Source organism: Berghia stephanieae, chromosome 10 (genome assembly GCF_034508935.2).
Source record: "Berghia stephanieae isolate SIO BIC M18660-M18661 chromosome 10, UCSD_Bste_1.3, whole genome shotgun sequence".
NCBI classification, from domain to species: Eukaryota; Metazoa; Mollusca; class Gastropoda; order Nudibranchia; family Aeolidiidae; genus Berghia; species Berghia stephanieae.
The window spans coordinates 34,821,059-34,839,953 of record NC_088369.1 but is presented as its reverse complement, the minus strand read 5'-3'; the positions used below and the strand labels follow the sequence as shown (position 1 = coordinate 34,839,953).

Sequence of the window (18,895 nt, the reverse complement as noted above, 5' to 3'; positions counted from 1 at the left end):
GAGGTCAATGTAACTAACCTTTATTTGTGTAAACAAAAACAGATAAATATTTCTGATAAGAATTTAATTTCCTTTTAAGATAGAAAAAACTAACGGTCAATCTATAACAGCTGTTTTGTTTTTGTTTTGTTTTTTATTGGCCATGTCACTGCTTATGATATAATATTTTGTGATTATTTCGAACTGATAATGTGTTTCGTTTCAGCATCAAAGCTACTTAGACCTTTGATTTTATGTTGGATGCATTTAAGATAAATTTGTGTGCTACGTCATTAAAATCTACCGTCCGCTTATCTTTATTTACGTCCTTGTCTAAGTTGGAAATCAAGGGTCTTTTGAGCAAAAGCATTTTTTTCTTCTAGAATTAAAAATGACGATCTACACACCTCCTCAAAATGACAAGGACAAAGCTAAGCTACTCTTGGATGATCCAAGTGTTCACGATGGATCGGTGGTAAGTTGAGTTAAAGAATCGTTCCTCAGCAAATGAGCAGTGGATAGTGACAGTAGGTAGTTGCATGAAAATTTGAGATTGCAGCAATTGTTTTCAAAATAGTCTCATGCTATTCTGCAAGAAATACACTTTTCAATGGTACCAAAATTATGACAATGTGACAATTAGAACCAAAGTTACGGGATTATTAGTCCGCAAAAGTGGACCAAAATACTTAATATAATTTAAGAGGAAAAAAGAAACTAAAACTGTGACCAGAGAGCAACCGAAAAGCGGGGGAAATGGAAAATCACGGTTATTTGGGGTGGAATACATATAAAACCATATATCAAAATGATCGCAAAGGAAAGACGAAGCAAATTTTTAAAAAATTAAATGATTATTATGCAATATTATGCAACGTCATGCAATTACATAACCCTAGAAAATGAAAAAAAAAGACGCGAGGAACGGATAATAACTTTAAAAACAGATTTGAGGGTGGTCTTCTTCCAGAGCATGCTTACAATACTATGGCTATGATTAATTTTGAACACAAAAATTGTTAAAACAAGAGGAAAGGAGCGTAAACGTATGAATTTAGACACTAAAGTTGTGTCCTTGGGGAAGGCACTTAATATTTGGCATTGGCAAATGAGCAACAGACGAAAGATGACTGGTATTCGGAGAGAAGAAAAAAAAAAACAAAAAAACAATGAACAGGGCTAGAAATAAAGTTGAACAAGTGTCAGTAAATGCAACTTGCAAATGTACTGCCCAATGTTTTTGCATCCTTGGACAAGACATTTGGGCACCAACAGTACTCGGGAGAAACAAGCTTGCCGCTTTATATATGCAAACATGGTCAGTGATAAAAATGCAAAATTAAAAACAAGAACTACATAAGAGTGGTAGAGAAAACTTAACCTGAAAATGCAAAATTGAATATTACGTAACATATTACATAATAACAAACAATAAGCCGATAAATACCGACACTTTGCAAACTTTCTGCAACATAGGCATGTCATATATCAAACTGAACATCTCGAAGAGATGTATCATATGACTAACTATTAAACTACATTAAAATTGAAATGAACTTTAGAAAATTTGATAATTGCTTTGCATTCAACATCACTAAGAGAACAGATTAAAGGGTACTCACGTACTGACTCGCTTAAATCCATAAGATGGCTGATATGTGGCAAAAGACAGAAGACAACAAAATCTAGGCACTCTGGGTTGTTGGCTGCATGGAATGTAGACACAGGCAATATCCAGGTAATGATACTGAATAAATACATCGAAGTCCAAGCAATGATACAGAAGTAGTTGGGGGAGACTGACGATCGAATTCATGTTGTTACTTCAATTTCATATTTAAAATACAAGGCAGATTATTGGAGCTGGAGGAGGCAGTCGACGGGAGTTGGAGGTGGCAGACAATCAAATTCATGTCGTTATTTCAGTCTCATATTTAAAAATACAAGACAGACGACTGGAGTTAGAGGCGGCAGACGACTGGAGTTGGGAGGTGGCAGACAATCAAATTCATGTTGTTATTTCAATTTCATATTTAAAAATACAAGGCGGATTATTGGAGCTGGAGGAGGCAGATGACGGGAGTTGGAGGTGGCAGACAATCAAATTCATGTTGTTATTTCAATCTCATATTTAGAAATACAAGGCAGATTATTGGAGCTGGAGGCGGCAGACGACGGGAGTTGGAGGTGGCAGACAATCAAATTCATGTTGTTATTACAATTTCATATATTCAAAAATACAAGGCAGATTATAGGAGCTGGAGGTGGCAGACAATCAAATTCATGTTGTTATTTCAATCTCATATTTAAAAATACAAGACAGACGACTGGAGTTCGAGACGGCAGACGACGGGAGTTGGAGGTGGCAGACAATCAAATTCATGTTGTTATTCAATTTCATATTTAAAAATACAAGGCAGATTATTGGAGCTGGAGGAGGCAGACAATCAAATTCATGTTGTTATTTCAATCTCATATTTAAAAATACAAGACAGACGACAGGAGTTAGAGGCGGCAGACGACGGGAGTTGGAGGTGGCAGACAATCAAATTCATGTTGTTATTTCAATTTCATATATAAAAATACAAGGCAGATTATTGGAGCTGGAGGAGGCAGACGACTGGAGTTGGAGGTGGCAGACAATCAAATTCATGTTGTTATTTCAATCTCATATTTAAAAATACAAGACAGACGACTGGAGTTCGAGGCGGCAGACGACGGGAGTTGGAGGTGGCAGACAATCAAATTCATATTGTTATTTCAATTTCATATTTAAAAATACAAGGCAGGAAATGAAACATGAAAATGTGGTGTCATAATGAACGTCTGACTCTGAAAACAAAAAAAGTACTTCGATTATGATTAAATCAACAAAATTAAAAGTTATATAATAATTTTTGTTGTGGTAAAGAGTAAAGTAATGAATGAAATATACTTGAATTGGCTCTATCATGCTATTCTGTATTATTTGTATTGAAATTAACCACATTAAATTAAACCAACACACTTAACCTGCAGAACAAACAAAAATAAAAGATAAAAAATAATATCAGTGGAACATAATTTTTAGTTGTCCGGTATCATCCCAGTTAAAAAGTCATTTCAGTTTCAACATTCATTCATAAAATAAAACTAAAATTATGGATGGGACTATTTTCAGTCTTTTTACAGCAATTATTTAGCTTGAAATTATTTATACAAGTCACAAAAGCAAACGCAGTCGATAGTTTACAGACTGCACTGTACACAGGAGACTCGGGGATACATCGAGAGGCAATCCTGGTTGGCCGTCGCCAACTTCATGAACACGCATCGTATTTAAAGTCACTAAAAGACGCTTTCGCCAGCATCAATCACCACCAAAATTCACACAAATAGAGAAAAATGGTTGGCGAATAATATAACATTAATTAAAAATAGGTAATATAATGAAAAATGTATTTAAAATGAAGTTAAAACTTACCAAATTTTCAAACAGCTGGCATCTGAACAAAGAATGAACGGATTAAAAATCTGAAAACGCCGCCTGATGCGCTGGCTTCTCCTCTTTAAAATGAGACCGGAAGTGACGAAATTAGTGCACAGGAAGCGATTCCACGGCAATGGAAGTAAAACTATGTTCACCGGTAAACACAATTTTCACTCCAGAGCCGTAACATCGATATCGGGGCTCGATCAGCGGCTCAGCCACGGGCGATGCGACTACCTAGTGACAGTTCAGTGAGTACTGATACACAATGTATCAATACGAAAGGCGGTTCTATTTCTCCGAACGCTCAGGAAAATAAACATAACTCTATTTCTCCGAATGGTCGGCTAGCCTCCAGTAGCTGATGGGTTACGGACGCGAGGTCGATGCAAAAGTTAAATGCTCAAACAGAGTGGACAGGGAATTCTCACGACTAGCGTATTGTTGACAAAGACGGATTGTGCTTAGTCTAGAGTCTAGACTCTTCTAGAATCTAGAGATAAGAAGATAATATCGCGAATACTCCATGGCGCGTTCACTTTTCCATTTCGCACTGCAATATCAAAGAGAGAACAGAAGTAAACCTAAATAATAAAGTCTCAAGACGGGAACAGAGGTTGAATGACAGGATAGGACAAACTCAAGATAGAAGTCTAAGTCTAAGTCAAGTCTAACAGAAAGTTGGGAATAAAATAAAAAGACGGGCGCCCAAGCACTGGCAAAAGAAAACCCCAAAAATGCATACACATTCACCATTCACACAGACATTCTTGAGAACGTAAACTGTTCGGAGAAATAGATATCAAGTTAATTTTCCCGAGCATTCGGAGAAATAGTCACTTCACTTCTTCAATAATCCACTGAAATACACTCAAGAAATAAACACATCAATAGCTTAATAAAGAAATACAGAAAGAAGTAAAGATTCATACAATAGCTGGATAGTATTATAATTTTCGTCACCAATACGAGAGAGAGAGAGAGAGACCAAAAAATGCGTGTGAAATGAAGAGTCCAAGTGATCGGTAACTGGAGGGTTCATCACTGATATTCATCATATGAATTCACAATTCAACCAATTGTGTTTTAGAATCTAAATTTATATGCAAATAAAAAGAAAGGCCACCTCTATTCACAGTCCTACTGTGAATAGTAGTTAGCGTTAGTATTCGTTATTCGCAGTAGTACTGCAAATATTAGATATCATTCATTTCAGTTGCAGCTGAAGCATACGAGCCTAGAGCTTTATTGTACTGAGGATTAGGTGCAAAATATTATTATTATTCTTTTTTTTCTTTTTCTTTTTTAATTAAATTTTTTTCTGTGTTTGTTTTTTAGTTTATTTTTTAAAATTTATTTTTTTATTATTATGACTATTATAATTATTATTATTACTATTAGTCACTATTATTATTATTTTGCATTTCGTTGACGATGACGATGTGTCTGTTGTTGTGTAGTGATGGTGGTGTTGATATGGTGGTTATGATTTTAGTGGTAGATGGTGATGATGACTAATATAAGGATAATGATGATGATGTAATGGTGGTGGGGGTAACCTCTATTATTTGCAAGAGCACTGAGATATGAGTAATGAGCAACGGCGAGAGGGTGTGTGAGAGAGAGAGAAAGAGTAAGAGAGATATTCCTGGAACTTTCTAAAATATATTTAGCTAACTGTAAATAACACAATAAACTTGACGGGGACGGAACTATTGTCATTAAAGTAATCTGACAGATTTCAAGAAGTGAAAGAATGATCAAGTCGGAGAGGTGGGGACGGGGAAACTTTCATGGATTGGATTGGGATAGCAAAAACAAAACAAAGCCCGATCTTGTCAAGTTTCAGACTTGAAGGGAAAGTTAAACGTTCAAAATCTCAATTCTTAGTAGCACAAAATGTTTCAATCATCCCTCAACACACTTATAAATTCAACTTCAAGCCATTCGACAACTTACCATTTTGAACAGAAAATAGTGTTTTGTTCAATGAGGGGAGTGATTAAGCAGTGGAATCACTATTCGCAGTACTACTTCGAATAAGCACTTCAAAAAAGAAAAGACTGCGGTTATTCGGACTCGAGTCTGAATAGTCTCCCTTGGCTATTCGGACTCAAACTCCTATGCGCATGTGTGCAATCAACAGATTATTTGGACTCAGTCAATACTACGAGTTTTTTAAAAATATTCGCTATAGGTGTGCTATACTGTATTTATAATCTTTTCAAGCCTTATACCTAGTAGCAAACAGAAATGTATAAACTTCTCACACTACAGTTAGTAGGTACTAAATAATAGTGATTCCACAATGGGGTAACTAAGTTACCCCCAAAGTACGAATTGATATATGTTGTAGTGAATGACATAATCAGTCAGATGGAGAAAAGTGGAGAAAAGTTTTGAACTGAGATATTGTCAAGTTTAGTTGGGTTCTTGTCATAAATGATTAATTGAACCCTTTTTGTACATCTTTGGGAAATATCAAAGCTTAATTTCACTTCAAAATATTTTTGAAAAAATATGAAATTTGAGAAAAGTTGATTGCTACCTTTCCCATACATCTGACCATATCTTCATGAAAAATCACCCGATTTACTTCAAATAAAGATTAAAATGCTCTGGGGAACATATTCTTTCAGAAAATGCAAAAAAATGCAAATCCAAAATTTTCACCTTCTCACAGGTTATGTCATTCACTGATACATATACTGGGTTTTTTCTCTTTGGAAAGTGGAGGCACAAAAGTACCCCCATTTGAAAAAAATGTCATGGTGTGAAATCGCAAATGGTCACTCTATCATGCAATTTTTTTTTAACCATTTGAGCAGAAATGCGTGTAAAATTAAATTTTTGAGGATTACTGAAAACTTCAGAAACAAATTATGTTTTCTTAAAAGCAAAAAAAAACAAAAAACAAGGCCTGGGGTAAAAAAAAACAACCCCAACATACGATTAGGGTTAAATATGATTGATAAACTCATATTGTCATATTGACACAGTAAATCAGCGTTAAATTAAGTTTAGGCTTGTTTTTTTCTGCATCTTCTCAGCAGTACTGTATTTCACAAAATAAAAGTTTATATTATATTTATTTTGTTCTCCTTTATTTTTTTTTCAGACCAGCCTCAATGCGAAGGATGATGTTGAAGATTCACCAGGACCTCGCGTTGTTGAGATTACCTATTTCAGACGAAACGGCAGATCTTTCTATGTCCACCTGCTGTTTGCCCTGGCTGTGCTTGTTATATTGGCATGTGGAGCTCTTGGTGCTGTTGTATTTTACAGACATCTCCACAAAAAGGTGAAATGCATTCTAAAACTTATTGCACATACTTTAGCCAGGATTTAGAGATTTTCTCAGGAATTTTTAGATGATTTTTCTGTGACAAATATTTCCTCAGATAAAAGCAAAAGTCGCTAAGTGGTGAATCCATCCGCAGAATAATCACCATCATAATTTGAAGCCTGTACTCAACTGCATGAATTTCGGTGACACTTCCTATGCTCAGAGCACTTTACACTGCATTCTTTATTTCCTCCAGCATGGAACCAAATTTTCATCTTTCAGTGACGGGTCACCTTGTTACATACCTTTATAACACAAATAATCCTCATAAAACATCCATCATTGCCTTTAGCCAGGTACTCATTTACTCTGTAAAATGTCTAACTCAATGTCTTAGTGCCAAGGCCAGAGTCCATACTTAACTCAGTTGACTTTGTTACACAGCACAGCATTGTACTGTAAGGCTTTAGATGACACATTGATACCTTAGATTGATCTTCAACATCTTTTGACGAATAGCGTACTGACTGCTCTTTTTCTTTTTTTTTTTGTAAAAGTAAACCATTTTATTATTATTATTATTACTTTTTTTTTTTTTGCAACAGGTGTACTCAGGGAAATGTGGCACAGTATACTTTGATACCACCTATCATGATGGTTTCAAAGGCCCTGCCGCAGAACAAATGATGGGTGAGAACAAAGTTCCCAGTGATCAGAGGATGGGCTATGTGGAGGAAGATATTGTTGTTGAGGATTTTTATGAGGATCTTCACACTCCTGCTTTTGGCAGATTCCGAGATACCATTGTACGCCATGACTTTATGCTGGTGAGTTATAGTTATATTATATTTATCATATTATTTTTTTTTTAATTTCTCCATTTTTCAAGAAACAATTTATATTATAATTATAATATGGCCATAATTCTCTCTCTCTCTCTCTCTCTCTCTCTCTCTCTCTCTCTCTCTCTCTCTCTCTCTCTCTCTCTCTCTCTCTCTCTCTCTCTCTCTCTCTCTCTCTCAACTAATGTGCCACAGCTCAACACACTTGCTTTTGTATGAACTATAACTATAATGTACTGCTTGAATTAAAAAAAATATTACAGTTAATTATAAGGATTGATATATCAACATTGTCAGTACTGCGGTAAAATGATGATATACGCATCATACCAATATATCAGAGCTACCAAACATGAAAATGCTAGATAACAACAAAGGAAGTCAATCTGAATGATTTGAAGGTACTTAAAAGGGCAAATTTGATAGCTGCTATGGCAGCATGGCTGGAAATTAATTAGGATGATGGGGTTTCCTCTTCATCTGAATCTTTCTCAGGCATTCTCATCGCATGGCCAACAATGGCATTCCTGAGACAATTTCCTTGGCTTTATTGTTCCTATATCGTGGGATGTCATTGGATAATATTATAAGTTTCATTAGCTGTTGTATTTTACTTCACAGCAGGAAACGAAGACAGTAGAGACTAATAACTTTGCGTCGATGGGGGTAAGATAAAGAGATAACAGAATTGAAACACTTCATTTTAGTGAAGATGAATCATTAAAATTGTAAAATCCTATGAGGAATTTTTTTGTCTTTGTGGTCTTAAATTAAAAAATATTTAAAGCATAAACAGCAGTGCAGAGCCATGATGTAAGCAAAAGGAGTCCATTTAATATTTGATAAAAAAAAAATGAGACAAACAAACAAGATTCCAGAACTTGATGTTAAAATACTAGGTCCACTGGATGACAATGCTAGGCTTTGTCAACCATCTGAAACGCCAAGGTTATTTGATTTTTATTTTTTTAAAAAAAATTTATGGTTTTATTTACACATTTCTCATTCCTTGAATACAGAATTTCACTGCCATTGTTGATCATGATCTTAAGCAATGCTTTATCATGAAGCTCAATAGAACTGCCATCGCCCCTCCAAAGACTATCATTGAACTGCTGCGCGTTGCTGTCACGGTGAGTGTTGAAGTGTATTCTTTGTTGGAGTTAAATCTATTGAAGTGATTTCCTGTTCAATACTAACACAGTCAAAAGAGGTGGGCAGGCAGCCCAATGGTGTTGGTGATTGATAGGCACCATGTTTAATCAAGTCCATTAATGATGAATGGGGATTGGTATTCCGATTGTTGCTGTCGTGTCCTTTACACTCGTTGATAAGAATTTCAATACAAAATGGTGGCTGACAGATTTGTAGTGCTGTATAAATGAAAATTTGGTTTATGTTACTGGCTAAGGGAATGGAAATTGAGAAGCGCTTTGAATATGATGTACCATTGGAATTCACTATATAATTGTGCATGTTATTTATTCTGGGTGGGTTCCTGACCTCCCATAGTGGGCAGGGAGGTACTTGCTGTCTTCTATACCCCTATACCTGTTTTCCAAATTGCTTTCCAACCTTGTTTTGGAATGAGAGTCCTTGACTGGGAGGGGCACATTCGAATGTATAGTTATTGTTTTGGGAGATGATATTTTTTTGAAAATTGTAAATCATCTCTCTATTATGTACTGTTATTATTATTTTTTTTTAACATTTGATTTGTATTTGTAAACATTTGAGTGTATTCCTCTTCGTGGAATCTTGGGCTGGTCTCTGGGTGAGACATTTAGGTGATCTCAAACTAAGTACACTGATAGTGTGCTCTTAGAATCTACATCTCACGGAAACGAAAAGCCGTGCCTTTAGTTGTTCAGTGAACTCAACCTGACCGCATGCCTTACCACCCAGTCAGCCCCCTTCGCCTTTGTGGGGGCGTGACCTCGGGGTCATGATAACAATTACCTGTTGAATGATTGTTACTCCCAGTCATTACGTGTGTTTGTTTACTTTGTAAACCTGCTATCCCAAGTTTAATATGATCATGAACGCAAAGAAATTTACAGAAAGAAAATATTTAGAAAATACTGAGTATTATGATATAAATTCGATTCTCATAGTGTTAGTTGAAAGGAAGTTATTGTTAATTATAAATTACTCATATTTTGAGAAATAATTAACTTACTTTTAACTTTACCCCCAAATTGCAAAAAAACGACACGCTCAAATGCAATAAAACTTGGTTCAACTTAAAGACAAACATTAATTGAATTTACTTATGTCGTCTCTAAATGGACTTGTCAATCAATTCATAGTAATAGCCGTTTATATTTGGGATACCGTAATTGTTTCAATTGTTTCGTATAAGTCGCCAAAGTACACAATGAAGACAATCTTTTCTCACAGTTTGAATAACAGAAAACATAGATAATTCCAAATTCCGGGATGGTTTTAAACATTTATTTGTACAAAGCGTAAATTATGTGTATTATCTATCTGACTTTATGTGTGTATGTGTATTTATTGCAATACTGTCTGTCGGCGTGAGCGTATGTGTGTCAAGACGTAGGAGAGGGAGGTGGGGGGGGGGAAGAGAGAGAGAGAGAGAGAGAGAGAGAGAGAGAGAAAGAGATAGAGATAAATAAAATAGATAGATAGATAGACAGAGAGAGAGAGAGATAGAGATTAGAGATAAATAAAATAGATAGAGAGAGAGAGAGAGAGAGAGAGAGAGAGAGAGAGAGAGAGAGAGAGAGAGAGAGAGAGAGAGAGGACTAAAATGGGGGAAAAACATGATTCTCAGGAGAGGGAGGGAATCCAAACTCCTGCTCTATTATGTCACTTTTCTTTCAGTCAAAAGTCACATTATAATTTCAAATTGTTTAGGTGTCTCTACCTGTCTTATACGTTGTAAACTGTCCTGTATTGTTTCCTGATAATTTAGTTGGTCATTTTCTGTCGTTCTTTTCTAATCTTATCTTCTATTCTGGTACATAAGACTGTAAGTCAGGGGAAACTTGAAGAAGACTGGTTGTCATTATAACATTGTCTACTGTGATTTCTGTGGAGTGTGATGAATGTGTGTCTTGCGTTGTGTCTAAGGTTTGAATGTCACTTGACTGCCTATCTTTAATGCAGCCGACTCGTATGTTTGTAAATGTTTTGTACACATTGCACATTATAATGTCACTGGGGACAAAATCTGTCCACAAATGCTGACTGTTTTTTACAATAGTCCGGGAGTTTATTAAAAACTCTTCTCCTTTATATACTTTCATCTTTTTGATTCTTTTTACACATTTGTAACATATCACTTTTGAATGTTTGTTTCTAAGTCTTTTCCAATATCAATATCAAATAACAAAAGTATTTCACATTTGAAATCATTACACAGTAATCTTTAGCGGTTACAGTTTTTTTCTTTTTGAGTGAGTGCTGTATAGCCACATACACTACAAAGTTCATTTAAAGATTTCATGTGGGTCTCTAAAGTGTGATCCGTTTTCCTGTATGTGCATTGCAAGAAAAAAAAAATATTATAAAAGATTAAAAGACAAGTCCATTAAACGGTTTTAATCATTAAAAAGCCCAGAGAATGTTAGATGTGCCGATACAACTTTTAAAAAAATTGGTAGTGTCAAAAGTTTTATATTAATTTTTTAAAAAAATAAATAGCTCCTGTAATTGATTTTATTCATTGGGTTTTTCAGATGTAAATAACTAAAGAACTAATCACAGCAGAATAATGAAACCCAGACACAAATATCAAACGAGAAAAATGCAGTTATATCCGAGCTTTGAAAAATATGTTGTGAATTTAAAAGAGGAGTAGCAGTAGACTGAAAACAGGAAATGCCGTTACTCAATTTATATGTTTTTGGAACGTAATGCATTGTATGCAGCTTTACCTGCAGGATTGACCGCTTGACCCTGAGGTCAACCTGACCTAAACCGTGAGTAAAGGCTCGCTCAGGCACGTAATTCGTGGGTGTGATCTGTTCCCTTTTTGAACCGTTCCTCTTTGTCTTACTTTTTCCTCAAGTCCTTTTAATTTTACATCTAGAATATTTTTACTATCCAATTTTCTTCCTTTTTACTGACGCCGATATGACCTAAATGTGTTGCAAGCACCGTAAAACCCTTAAAAACAAAAACCATCTTTTTTCTTCAGAATTGATATTTTTTTAGAACTCAAGAAAAAAACAGTCTAACTATAAATTTTTATTTCAGTCCCACGCTTATTTCCGAAGAGCCAATGTGATTAGACAAGACTTTGAGGTTGCCTATACCATAGAGGACCTGACTCCCCTCGGTGCTCATATCTCTGATAGCTGTGCTCCTTACCCCACCCTTTGGCTGGAAAAGAAGGTCTCTGGAGGTAAGATTTAAGATAGATCATCAGGCCTGCTGGTTTCTTTAGCCCCACGGGCAGTTGATAGGGCCACTGGTTGGTGTTGTGAATGAAAGTTATTGTATTCAAGTATCATATCTTGTATTGTCCATCTGAATGGATGAACAGTTGGGCAATGAGCACCACAGTTTGATGTATGTTTTCCCATATGACAACTGTAAAGACTGATTGCCTAAATAAGCTCAGAAGACACAGCAAAGCATCATCTTTCAACTAAGAACACAACACATACCGCTCAACAACCATTTAAGCAAAATTACAAAAGACACATCCCCTTCCTGCCCCCTATGTCAACACCCCAATGAAACAGTAACACACCACTTGCTTGAATGTCAACCTCTTGAAGACCTGAGATGCACATTCCTCCACCAAATCCAAGCATCAGTAACACACTTTATAGTCACCTGGAACAACTACAAAAGACATCTAACTTCTACGTCATGGCACAAGACCGAAGGGCTAGAGCTCAGATGGTCGCTGGTTCGGATAAGTAAGTTAGTAAGTAAGTAAGTATCATCCATCTGATGTAGTATCGTTCACAACTAGCGTCTGTTCTAGTAACTACCTTGTTGAGAGTCATTCTGTATCCAACCGTCATCCTGTACACATGTATCATATGTTATGTTGTTTAATAAATGTTCTTTACTGTAACAATTTGGTTTGTTGATACGTCTTATCAAATAATGATCTAAGAACACAACAGTTGGTTCAGCTATTCCCCTTTATCTGTAGTCCATTTATAATGTGCGGCTATGTGGTCTAGTGGTATGACACTCGCTCTCGGATCGGAAGGTCCTGGGTTAAAGTCTCGCGCTTGGCGAATAATTGAGTCCTTGGAAAAGGCTCTTTACTCACATTCTCTCACCGTACTCAGGTGTAAAATGAATCCTACCTGGCCCTTAACAGCGTTGTCTTTGTCCGAAAAATTGTAATATCGCCTAACAGGCGCCATGTCCCGTCCTACATGTAAAATGTTGCTGTTGACCAGGGACCCCTTGTAAAGCGCTTTGAGCACATTCAGTGGATATTGTGCTATATAAAGCTCAATTTTTTATTTCGTTTTTATTATTCTTTTTATAATGTGGTACTTTCTCTCATTGTGATGGTATGGGATAACGATTTTGCCTATTCCATGGCCGGGCCTCTTTTCTGGTTAGGAATTGGTCATATTTGAGCATTCATGTTAATCTTAAATGGTCCTTGGTTCAATCCCCACTGTGCCTACCAATCGGAGTCCATCGGTCAATCTGCACAGCCACTTTGATATTGAAAGGTTGTGGTGAAACCAAACAAGGGCCATGCCTCTTTATCCTCTGATCAGAAAATGAGAAATCTATTGCAGTACAGCAGTTGGAAACAGCATGACGAGTATGGAGCTGTTTTCAATAAAAACATTGCAGAAAAAATTGCTGCACTATTGTTTCACTTAATATAGTGAAAAAATTGCCTTCCTTATTTGTATCTTTTCTTTTTTTTTTTCTATGCAAAAAATCACAGCCGCAGGTCGCAGCCGCAGCTGCGACAAATACAGATTCTAGATATGGACTTAATGACTCTAAATGACTAAAGTGAATCTTTTGCTTTCTTATTTTCCCCCTATATGCAACCCTTTCCATGTGGTTTTTTGTTTAGTCCATAGGTGGGACTATTTGGTACTGCTTTGCATACTTTAAATGAAGATTAAAAAAAAAACAACTTATCGATCATCTCTTTGTGTAATCAATCATCGTCATCATTATGGTGCTGGACGAATTAGATTAATGGGATGCGTCATTTACTACCTGTTTGGTCAAAGCACTATTTGAGTAACCAGATTTAATTTAAGTTCCAACAAATTAAATATTATAAGAAACTTCATTAGAATATCACTTGTATATCCTTTTTTTTTTTCTCTCTCTCTCTCTCGTTGCTTTTCAGTGTACAAGAGGAGCGTGGAAACTGTTCAGGAGGAGGAGGAAGAGATGACATACGCTCTTATGTCAAACTTCCTGGAGAACCCTGTCATCTACAAGGTCTCCATCCACAATATTAAGAAAATGGAAAAGGTAGTTGTGGGTGACAAGGTTTCCACTGCAGCCTAAAAATGTCAAAACGGGCATGGAATGATGGGAACAAATTGGGATTCCTGTCTTAAGTGGGACAAGGTTTGGATTGAGTAAATAGATAAAGCATGATGTGATTTTTGGTTAAAGATGATACGTTGAAGAAAGCTTTAGTATTTTCTTATACATTCTATATTGAATGGGATCAGACTTGAGATTGGCATCAACATAGCACGTGTGAAGATTTTGAGTTTTCATTTTGGTTCAAGGTTTAAAAACATTATCATCATTATGATTGCATCAATGGCTTTTAAGTGAAAAAAATTGTATCGATGTCAGTTACCAGCTACACATAAACAGAGAAGAGAAACTGAGTTCTCTTTCAACTCCTTCTTTAATAAGTTTATTTTTTTGAATTTCTCTATGTATATTTATTATTTCTTTTCTTTTCATTTTGCAATATATTTTAAAACATTTATTTATATGTGTATAGCGCTTGTTAAACCTGGTCAGACCTGCCAAATATTATGAAAAAGATAGGTGAAATAAGTGTTAAGTGTTATTTTGTGAAAATTTATTTGAAACAGATTGTTTCATACTATAAGAAATCGCATATTCCCAATTTTAATTCACTTATTTAAACTATTTTTTGAACCATCTTTACAATTTCGAATTCTTTGACAGGTTCACTTATATTTGGTGTTTAGGAGGTCATCAGAAATGAGTTTTCTACCATTGTTTTTGCAGAGCATTGGTTTGTGTGAAGAGTTGATAAAGATTCTTTTCAAATTTGTTATAATCTGTTTCATTCATTACTTTTTAAAAAGATTCTTAATGTCTTTGAATATATATTTTAATCATTATATAGATGCAATATGGTTATGAATCATGTTGGTAATTATGAAAATTCACTTTGCATAACTATTTCCATTCATGATTTCAGATTGCATCAATTTTCAGGGATGCCCTTTTTTTAACTAAAGGTGGAAAAACCGTTGTTTTTAAAAAAAATCTTCCAGCTATCAAATTAAAAAAAATTTTTACTTGAGACATTGGAAGAAAAATTTGGCCAGTAAAAAATGACGGTTACCCACTGAAACTTTATCAGAATTCGAGTAACGTAATCATTGATGAGCAAAATTGTTGACCATTGACAATTTCCTTCGGCTCATCATTCAACTCATGTCAGCCATTGTATCATGAATCATCACTGGGACCGTTTTGTGGTGACTTGTCAAATTCAGCTTTGCATTGTATTTTCTTGTGGATAATCTGGTCATTGTACTCATAGATTGTGTCAATGACATATCGGGAGGAGGATTTTGTTCATGGGGGAAATGGATGTGAGAATTTGATGGGTCAAATAAAACCGGAGAATGGGTTCAAATTGGCATGGTATGAAAAGGTGGAGATGGTTGTGGCTTTTAAACAGATTGCTACTGAAAGATGAAAGAAGAGAGATTCGCTGTTTTTGTGGTTTGCTTTTACGCTTTTGGAGGACAAAACAAGCTATTGTGAAGAGAATCTTTGCATGAAATATTTTCATATGGTCTGTACCCAAGGCTCTTTTTTGTTTTGTTTTTTTGACAAAGGACATCCCTGACTTATCCAACTTGCTCTAAAATGTGATCACTTTTTTCTTACCTGTGTTATTCTCGGTATATATCAAGCTTGCTGTAATTTTCTATTAAGGGAGTTGCTTGTTTAAAAAATTTTTTTTTAAAAAGCAGATGGTGATTTTCATTGCATGGTAAAACATCTTCACAAATGAACAATTTTAGTTGGATAACGAAGTGGTCTTCTACTTTTAGATAAGGAAAATCTACCCTCCTTTTTTTTAAAAAAGCATCATTATGAGACAGAAATTGAAATTAATCAATAAATTGCTTTTTTATTACAATTCTGTTGTGATTCTATCAATAAAAGTCGTATTACGTTTTATATATATCTATATTTGTTTTAGTATTTATAGCCACTAAACGTCTCATTGGTAGTAAAAGTTATTCATTTTAATGTACATTTTATTTCTACTTCCATTCAAACACTAAAGTTGAATTAATGTTCTCTTTTCTGATGACTTATTCACTGTCAATCAATGTCTTGTTCATTCTTATAGAGAAGAATAAACTTTTTTTTTTTACCAGTGACGAATAAACAAGAACATGAACATTTTTTCAATTTTCGTATCTCATTGCCTAAGACAAATATATTTTAAAATGATTTTATTTACTTTTGTACACCTCTCCCATGTTAAACTATTTTTTTTTCGTCCTTAATATTAATATTAGTTCATGCAAACTCCTTTTCCCCCCTTTCCTTCTTCGTGTCCCTTCAATATTTTTTTTTTCATTGTCTGTCATGGCTAACCTTATTTTATCCAGACTTTGAAAACAAAAGCAAACATCCATAAATTAAAATTTTTAATTTAAATTTATTCCTTTTTCACAAATATATTATGATGATATCCCATCAATATAATTTTATAAGCGGTTCAATCTCATTATTTTATGATGACACAATGTTCTACATATTCAGTTTGTTGATGTTTTAGATTTCTTCAATTCTAAACTGATCTTTCAGTTTTTCGCCCCAGGTTTTTTTTTTGTCCAGGTTTTTTTTTTGTTTTGTCTTTGTTTATTGCTTTGTTGGGGTTTTAAAAATTATTATTATTTATGTCTTTCAGCAAATTAGACAGTCCTGGTCAAATATTCTTGTTACAATTGTACAAAAATTTTTTCTTCTGTTTTTCCCATTGCTTGCAATTTTAATATTTCTTTGTGATTAATGTTGTTTCCTCATTCGTTTTTATTTTTTGTTCGTTGGGCTTTTAATGATAATGTTGTTAATGTATGTTTTTACTATTATCAATTTAAAATATGGCGTTTGTCACTTGACATAAGAACTGTAAATTTTCAAGTTAAAAATGATTTTTAAAAACTGTCTTTCAAGGCTTTATTTGCAACTCAAAATAATGATTTAAAAAAACAAAAAAACTTGTGAATGCTTTAGGTTTGAGAATCAGTCTTTTTTTTTTATATTTAAATGTTTTTATATATAAATTGTTAATGCTCAAATTTCAATATTTACAATAAACCAGATCTAATATGGTAAATGGAAAATTAAGTTATTATTATTCACTCCAAAATGGTTTCAGTCAGTAATTTAATGAGTAAAGATTTTGAAAAACTTTTAGTAAAAGTAGGTTTGAAAAGAGTGATATCATAATACTCAGTTTGGTTAATACAGCTCGATTGCCAACTGAGCTTTAAATCTAATCTTGCTACCCTCAGATTTTCATTTCAGTTTGGAGCGATCGTTTAAAATTAAAATAAAAAAAGTTTTCTTAAAAATCCTGGATATTTTGAATATGTATTTATAGCATTTGCATCTTCATGTGTTATTTCCACCATAATGGGCCTGCTACAAGTAGCCATCTTAAAACAATTGTTTTTAACTTAATTGCAACATCTTTGAATCAACACGAGATACAAGATGTCCATCCTATAGTATGCAGATGACGTGACTCAGGCCTTTGTTATTGTTTTTGCCATCCGCATTTGTGAGTTGTTCTCACTAAACTGTATTAACAAGACTATAAAAGTTCATGGTTACACAGAGTTTGTGTGTTGGTACGTTATACTTCCGGTTGGCAATGTTGTGAACTCCTTGGCCAAGCGCATTCTATCTATAGATTCATAAATTATTGATTTAAAATAGTCATTTACTTGATATCTAGTTTAGAAACAGATTCACAATGGGTGGAAATTAAAAGAAAAAATAATTCACTCTTACCGTATTTCCCCTTCAATTCTGGCAATAAATCCGAATTTTACTAATTACTATCAGTTTATTATTATTATCCCCCCCCCCCCCACTAATTCTGTAAATATTACCATGTTACCTGTATAAGTTGTGCAGTATTTTATTTAAAATAATAAATATAACTTTTCACTGTCTCTTTAGAACTTGTTGTCTGACTGTAAATACACAAAAATGTATTTTTTCTTCAAAGTGAAAAATTCCCACTTTCAATAAATCGTATATATGTCGATAAGTGTTGAGTTTGTCGTTTCATTTTGTTAATTTAATTATTGTTAATCTCTGATGTAAATGTTGCTGCTCGAAGCTCGAAGAAATAAATAACAATGTGAAATTGAATGTAAGCTTCATTTTAATTATGAAAACAGATAAAATGGATGTTTTGGGTTTCCCCTTTATCAACAAACAGGATGAATGAGATAATGTGGTAGTGGCGTTGTTGAGATGAATAAAATCGGGAAACCCGAAGTGTCCATTTTATCTGTTTTCGTAATTAAATTGAAGCTTACATTAAATTTCACATTGTTATTTAATTAATCTCTGCTGAGAAGATAAATGGGATTTCTTTGTAATTCTAAAGCCGGCAGAGTAAATATCTCGGTGGATTTCCCCAAAGGAAGAAGGAATTTTGGCCTCTACTCTTGGACGGGGTGGATTCTACATCAGTCCACATCCTTCATTTTTTTCTTTTATCCCCCCATGACATTTGTGATTTCCATGTAGCTTTGTGCCTTTGTTCTGGAATGAGACCATCCGGTTTTCCTTGGATCAAAGACCAGGTTAAACTCAGGGATTTATGGGCCTTGCAACTGAAGGACTACTGCTTATTCATGTCCAAAATATATATTGCAAGTTGCTCTGTCTTCTATGCCCCATTATCTGTTTTCTGAGTTGCTTTCTGTCTTTCTGGGTGGGGTTCCTTACTTTCCATAGTGGGCAGAGAGTTACTTGCTGTGTCTTCTATCCCCCATTATCTGTTTTCCAATTGCTTTCTGTCTTTGTCTTGGAATGAGATTACTTGGGTTTTTTCTGGCCCCCCGAGTCCTTGGTTGG

The 18,895-nt window shown here is 34.6% G+C and overlaps 1 protein-coding gene across 1 annotated transcript; it reads left to right on the top strand.

Annotated features, from left to right (window-relative positions):
- Positions 1 to 16: 16 nt before the first annotated feature.
- LOC144981033 (integral membrane protein 2A-like) lies at positions 17 to 18,077 on the top strand. The gene is made up of 6 exons (XM_078929114.1): positions 17 to 454; positions 6,567 to 6,749; positions 7,340 to 7,561; positions 8,596 to 8,709; positions 11,801 to 11,948; positions 13,899 to 18,077. Exons 1-6 carry the CDS (start codon positions 371 to 373, stop codon positions 14,060 to 14,062), a joined length of 915 nt encoding a protein of 304 aa, XP_078785240.1. The 5' UTR covers positions 17 to 370; the 3' UTR covers positions 14,063 to 18,077.
- The last annotated feature ends 818 nt before the right edge of the window (positions 18,078 to 18,895 follow it).